A 7,914-nucleotide genomic window follows, 5' to 3' on the forward strand; every position below is an offset into this window, starting at 1 on the left:
ATAGGGAAGAGTCAGTTTACAAATGATTATTCCACTATATATCATAGTATTATATTTGCATAAAGTATCATTTACCTTACAAATAATTGTATAAACTGGATTCATGTACTAACAAATTATAGAATTATTATAGAAATGTTTAACGCCTTAATCTGTTTGTCAATAAACGGGTATACATCTGCTTTTTATTATATTTATACATTTTAGGGGAACCTGTTATAGCTTGAGTACATTTTTGGTTATTTTTTCTTTTCAAAAATGCTAAATAATTTACCGACTTTATAGATTGTATATAGTTTACTGATTAATAAGACACATAACTTAATTTTTGTAGAATGATTCCAATACATTTTATTAGAATTATGAATGATTAAAGAAAACACGGTAATTATGTCCATGGTACAACACCCCTATGTACCCTCACGAACAAAGACGGCTTTCCGCTAAGAAAAAAAGTGGCGTAGGAGAAGGGCCTCCTACCACTTGATATCGGGAGTTACTGAAATTAATGCCAAATTAACGTTCGATTCAACATTTATTTCTGTACTTGAAATTTTAACAAGTGGTAGGAGGCCTTTCTTTTACGCCACTTTTTCCCCTAGCGGAAGCCGAGTTTGCTTGCGAGTGTACCTCGGACCTAGTACTTGTTTCTGTTAACAAGTATTAGGGTTATTTAAATCTCTATTCTTATAATAATGTTAATTCCTTCTTAATCAGTCTTTACGGTATACCTAATATTTGATTAACGTATTCAAAAGTAATAGATATTGTACGATTAGAGAATTTGCACGTCTGATTAATAAATTAATAGCAGCCTGCCCGGCTGTTGAATACGGTTACCTGTACACCAAAGTCTTTGAAAGAGAAAAAATGTTTGCCTTGGTACTTAATGATTACAATTATGACAGTGATGTGGTTAGAATGGATTATATAATTTCGGACTTAGATTGGTGGAGAAATAACCTACTAGGCACAGCTAAACGCAATTAGTTCAGGGAAGGTTCGATGTTACAATTCATACTGATGCCTCTACATCCGGTTGAGGTGTAGTAAGAGGAAACAAAAAAGTCTATGGATTTTGAAATGATTCTGTCAACAAGGAACATATCAATTTTTTGGAATTATTAGCGGTAGAATTAGCTCTGAAAGAACTAGCTAAAGGATTGGGGGAACTAGGCTAATGACATATCATAATTTAGCCAAAAGGATATGGCAGTCGGCCGAACGTAAGAGAATATCTTTGTTCGCGTCGTAAATTGCATCAAACAAAAATACAGAAGCGGATACCCTGCCTCGAATCAAAAATGAAAATGGCGAGTGGGAATTAAATAACTCAGCTTTCAATATAGTCAATAAGAAATTTGGGTACGCAGAGATAGATTTATTCACCACAAGAGCAAACAGGAAGTGCAATCGGTACTGTTCTTGGTTTCTGGAGAAAGATTCTAAAAGTGTGGACGCTTTCACGATATCGTGGTCCGATTTGAGGTTTGACGCTTTCCCTCCTTTCGCGTTAATACTGAGAACTTTAGCTATGATAAAAGAGGACAGGGCATCAGGGATTGTGGTTGTCCCAAACTGGCCAAACCAACCGTGGTATCCAGTTTCCAACTCACTTCTCGCAACAAAGCCAATAATTTTCAAACCAGATGCTAACTTCCTTTTGTCCTCATGCAGGTTGAGGACCCATCCCAGGGCAGAATTTAGGCAGAAATTATCTGCCAAGTGTTTATGAAAGAAGGTATTAACCGGACAACAACAGACATAATGATAGCATCGCTGGCAGATGCGACTCTGAAACAGTACAAATCATCGCTCTGCATTTGGCAATCCTGCGTCGAGAACAGGAATATAAATTTCTTCAATCCTGAGCGTGACAACGACCTAGAATTTTTAACGCGAAGTTGCAGTTCGACAGGTCTTTTAATATCATTCACATTTCTCGTTAAAAGTTTTTTCCTATCTCTTACGGTTAACAAGATACACTGAAAAAATGAAAAATTCGACAAACTTTAAGAGGTGATTTCACCCCCTTAGAGTGAATGTCACCCGAAAAAAATCGTTCCTTGCATAACTGGATGCCCTCTACAATCCCACAAGGTTTCATTAAAATCAGAATCTGCGGGTCGGGAAACCTTCCTTGTCAACGGGCGTGCGCACGGGATATACATATAATAATAAAAATTTACGAAGCTGTAGGAGGCAATTTCATAAATACATATACGAATGGATTTGGAATGAAATACTCGTCATTTTTTGTCATTATGTAAATTTGAATAAGTTATAAAGTTATACAAAATTTTTTTGTTATAAACAAATTGTATTTTGGACAATTTTTTAGCACCATATTATTGTACATGAAAAACCATAAAACTCGCCCATTAGAAGTTTTCATGTATCTCCTCTGGTTTTCGAGATAGTATTTCTGGGTCAAAACTTTGAGGGGTGGTTTCACCCCCTTAAAGTGAATGTTAGCCGATAAAAATAAATACGTGTCCCTTATTTTTACTTGCACAGTTTCACTGAAATCGGCGTCTCCGGGTTGGGAAATCTTCCTTGTCGGTAGATGTTGCTTTATCGTTTAAACGTAGATTTTGCAAATATTTACAAAATTTAATTTTTACGGTCAACAAAACCATCGGTTTTTCCTGCTAAAACCGAAAAATTTTCTTTGAGACTTTGCCAATTTTTTTATTTGTCGATATTTTTCTATTGTTCTAGTTTAGACAATAGCCACGAGTCTAGAGAATAAAAATATCTTTGTATTTTGTGTTTCAAATAACTACAACGTCTGGTATCAGGTCTGCCATCCGGAGAGATATGTTTCAAGACGATCTCTTCAGGGTAGTTCTATTTCAAGATAGATGGATATTTTTACTTATAAAAAACATTTTTATACTCTTAACCTTTAATTACTCGCACCCCACGTTGGGCAAAATTGCTCGAACATGATCCTGTAGGCACCCATAGGCCCATAAGAGCCCAATATATGTATGCTTCTTTTCGTAACTAGTCGCATGGTGTAAGCCATTACCAGAATTTCATAAAGACCTAATGAGGAAATTATACGTACAGATTACGATAACGAGTACGAATTACGCATTTATGAAGACATCGATATTACAATATCCCCATACGAGTAATTAAAGGTTAAAAGAGGATAGAAGAAACCTATTTACATACATACATACATAAATATATATACACAAACTTGCAGAAGGATATGTGTAACACTTGTTCGTTTCTTACATTCCCAAAAAAGTCAGTTTTTTCAACTGTCACACTAGAATACTAGAAGGACCCCATAATAGAATCAAATTAATCTGTGTTAAAAATATCACTGCTAAATTATATTTCATATAAATTATCATTTGCCAGTTTCCATTCGTCAATCTATTTGTAGTAATACTATTATAATTCAAAATCTGCTTTAATAACATTATGATATTTACACAGTACACAATAACCCTGGTAGATTCAAAAAGTTATTATAACTAGATGAAGAATGTTTATGCAATTAATTTTTTTTTCAATCAAACATCTATTTGTTTACTATATAAAGAGTTTTATTTGGCTCCAAATAAAATACATATCAATATTTCAAACATGGTGAAACTTTTTACTGTATTGAATTTGGGACGAACAGATATGCTATACATATGTACAATTGCATAAAATCCGTAGTCTAATTATAACATTCAAAATCTACGCGACTGTAAATTTCATGACTTAAATTTTCACTACATATGCAACCAGGTCAATCTAAAGCAGAATATAAAATTGAACTTCTACTAAACCTTGGATAAATCTGATACACAGCTCAAAACTATAAAATAAACCTATTCGTCTAAAATTAAAATTACAAATAATTATGCACTGCATAAAAATTAAAGAATCCTTTATAAAGTCACTAAAAGACACAGGACACAGGAATATTCTAAATTCACGAATAATGCTTCGACAAAATATTCTGTAAATCTATGGTCATCACCAGAAATAAGATTTTATGCAACAAAAAAATTTGTTCCATCCGTGTTCTTAAATATTACATAAACAATTAAGAAAACAAGAAATTTAAAGAAAAATATATACACACTTTAGAATGAAATAAAAAAAATGGTATCTTAGACTATACTTAAATTAGATTACGAAGAATAATTAAAAAAAAGTTAAAACAATTGACAAATACACATGTGATGTGCATAATACTCTTCATATTAGAAAAATTGGCCAACTATACAAGATTCTCGATAGATCCAATACTACATTAGGAATTTTGCTGAAAATTGTCATTATTTAATCAAATATTTTCAATAGTAAACCGTATCCGAAATATCACCGAACAAAATACAACAAGAACTAACAAACAACCAAGGAAGTACACAACTTGCAGAAATCTTACAGAAGTACCAACATTGCAAATTGAAGCATTTACCAGAACCAAGATAATATCAATGCAAACATTTCATTACAATAGGCAAAGTATTCCACCACATTCATGCACATAAACTATATTTTCTACAAGTAACATAGTCGATATTACATACTATCATTAGGTATGTTAATTTATAGATATTAAGAATCATTGTACTAACTCCAGGCATAGAAGCATATAATTCATTGATGAACATTTATTGTGTAGGAATTTATATTATACCACATACTATAAATTAATTTTTTATTTTTATTTTTCATTATTTTCCAATGTTCCTGCTCTTATCTGCTTAAATAATAAAATATAAAATGAAAAAGTATTTCTATTGTAGTAATATTAGTAATATTAGCTCCAAACAAGCATAAACGGAAACAGAAATATGTATACATGTATATTCATTTCACTAAACCTTTAACAGATAAGTTTAAAGTAGTCAACCTTCCAGTCATGACAAACAAAATCGAAATATTACCATAACTACAAGAGTGTGGCAAAGTGTGAACTACATTCTGATCAAACTCACATTTCGTAAATATACAATACATTTGTATCTTGTATATACAGAACTTTTTACACCATGTTCCATTCTGTTTACCTACAGTAACAAATGTAAATCTATAGTCACAAACGTATCTTAAACGACTGGTATTTTCCAAATAAATGCGATACACAGGATTGTCGTGGGATCAATGCATCTGCCATCTTCTACCATTACTAACTGCGAGCAAATTTGACAAAAAATGCAGCGAGCCCCGTCAATGACCAATGGACATCACATACACCAACATCAACATATACAATTGCCATCTTACCATCAAATATTTAAAGCAGACAACAAAATACATCACACGTGTATCGCGTAACTTAACATTCTGTCAAAATAATTCCATCGTTGTTCTATCCCAGACAGCAATGTAGGAGCATCGAATGTTTATAAGAATGAGACTGTTACGTACGCACACGGCCCTGTCGATTCCTTTCAAGTCTTCGACGTATAAACAATTAGAACTAACTTCCACTCAGCCATCCAACTATCGAGTGTTCAATGCTATCCTATTGTTTCAAATATTCGACTGTATATGGCTTTCGACTAGACAATACACTATAGATAATAGTTAAATGAAACGTACAAAAATAGAGTGGCAATAATATAAATCTGTTTTGTTTTTCTAATGGTACATATAAAGCATCTAACCATTTTCAGTATCGCAATTTCCTTTCCATATGTATGATATACATATTCTATAAATAAAGAATAGTAAAAAGTTTCACACTAAAGAAAACCCATGAGTTTGTTGTATGGCTTGTAATAACTTGTATCGTAGTTTTTCTCTGGTCTGATACCGTGGGAGATCAAGTAAATTGAAACATGTGTGAGCAATTGGTAAGTAACGTTCATTGTTCAACGGTTGTATTGTGATCTGAAATAAATAACCAAATACTTTAATATAAAACTGTTAAAATATGTAATAGAATCTTTACTTTAATATTTTTAATGATTGTTTACTTCTTATAAAGCTCAGTATTGCCATTGTTATTGCTATTATTACCATTAGTATTATACAAATAATTAACAAAAAGCAATTTTCTCTAAAACAAAATACTTATTAAACTATTTAATATAACCTATGTATTCAATATATTAGTATGTATACAGGGTGGCCTACATAACTCTTAACAGCTTAATATCTCGAAAAGTATGCCCTCGATTTTAAAATTCTTGGTCTTAAATTGCATTAATCTGAAGGGCCTTTCTACATAGCTACATAAACGTGAAGTGCCCCCTTCCCCCTTGGGGGGGGGGGTACCTTTATAATTTTAAATGGAACCCCCTATATAACGTTACATATTTAGATTCTACAGGAAAAAAACAAGTAAATTTTGTCTGAAACATTTTTTTGTCAGATATTTCCATGATGAGATATAACAGTTTGAAGTTTCGACTTGTAGGTACTTACTTGAAGCGCTCGGAAATTGCGTTATTGAATTATACGCGCTTGAGTCCTTTGCTTACTCCTGAAGAAACAAAAACAATAATATTTACAATTCTTGAGTTTGACTCAATTATCCATGAAAACGTTCTCAGTTTAGAGCTGTTATTCAAGCAGTAACATTGCGCTTATGGCTATTTTTGATACAGAAGTGAATATGTTATTAGTTTTAGGTGAATGCCAAAAAAATGATCGGCGTGCAGCAGTGATGTTTTTTGAACGTTATGGGATCGAAAAATCTCATGTAACATTCTATAATTTAGAATAGTGGCTTTCGTGAGCACGGTGGATTGTGTAAAAAATCTCGCAATAAACCTAAACCTGTCACTAATGAAAATAATACTGTCAATATTCTTGCTGCAATTACATTAAATCCTCAAATTAGTCAACGTAAACTTGCACAAACATCACATATCAGTCTTTCTTCAATTCAACGAATTTTGAAACAGCAAAAATATCATCCATATCACTTGATTTTAACACAAGAGCTTTCGATGGCAGACTACGATCACCGCGTAACATTTTGTGAGTGGCTGCAGGGTGTTATGGAAAATGACTTTTTGTGCAAAATACTTTTTTCCGATGAGGCTACTTTTATGAATTCAGGACATGTAAATAAACATAATCTGCATTATTGGGCCGTTGAAAACCCACATTGGATGCGATCTGTTCCCTTTCAACATCGATGGTCTTTAAATGTTTGGTGTGGCATAATAGGAGATTTTGTGATTGGACCTTATTTTTTTGAAGAAACTGTAAAATCTGAAAGTTGTGATTTATTAAAAAATCATTTTCCTGCGCTTTTGGAAGATGTGCCACTACACATTAGAAAAGAAATGTGGTTCCAACAAGACGGCGCTCCTCCACATTTTGCAATCATCACCAGACAATTTTTGAATGAAAAATTTGGGAACAAATGGATAGGTCGTGGGGGATCTTATAAATGGCCTCCTCGATCCCCCGATCTAACACCATTAGATTTTTTCTTATGGGGATATGTAAAAGACAAAGTTATGTTTGAACCGCCGACGACAAAAAAGAATATGAAACAAAGTATACGTGACGCTTGCGTTTCAGTGACTCCCGAAATATTAACAAATGTTAGAACAACTTTGATGTTTCGAGTAAATAAATGTTTATAAGCCCGTGGTGGACATTTTGAACATTTAATTTAAAGAACATTTTATTTCTTCACGAATAAGCAAAGGACTCAAGCGCGTGTAATTCAATAACGCAATTTCCGAGCGCTTCAAGTAAGTACCTACAAGTCGAAACTTCAAACTGTTATATCTCATCATAGAAATATCTGACAAAAAAATGTTTCAGACAAAATTTACGTTTTTTCCTGTGAAATTTAAATATGTAACGTTTTATAGGGGGTTCCATTTAAAATTATAAAGGTACCCCCGCCCCCCCCCCAAAGGGGAAGGGGGGGCACTTCACGTTTATGTAGTTAGAAAGGCCCTTCAGATTCATGCAATTTAAGAC

The 7,914-nt window shown here is 33.0% G+C and overlaps 1 protein-coding gene across 1 annotated transcript in view; it reads right to left on the reverse strand.

Moving 5' to 3' along the window:
• Nucleotides 1-5,689: 5,689 nt before the first annotated feature.
• The window catches only part of LOC107191210 (probable E3 ubiquitin-protein ligase HERC4), a 12,822-nt gene continuing 10,597 nt past the window's right edge, over nt 5,690-7,914 (reverse strand). The window contains 1 exon segment of the mRNA XM_015580192.1: nt 5,690-5,856. Within this exon segment, the coding sequence (XP_015435678.1) occupies nt 5,704-5,856 (153 nt within the window). The 3' untranslated portion in view covers nt 5,690-5,703.

This window comes from Dufourea novaeangliae, unplaced genomic scaffold (assembly GCF_001272555.1).
Source record: "Dufourea novaeangliae isolate 0120121106 unplaced genomic scaffold, ASM127255v1 scaffold235, whole genome shotgun sequence".
Lineage (NCBI taxonomy): Eukaryota > Metazoa > Arthropoda > Insecta > Hymenoptera > Halictidae > Dufourea > Dufourea novaeangliae.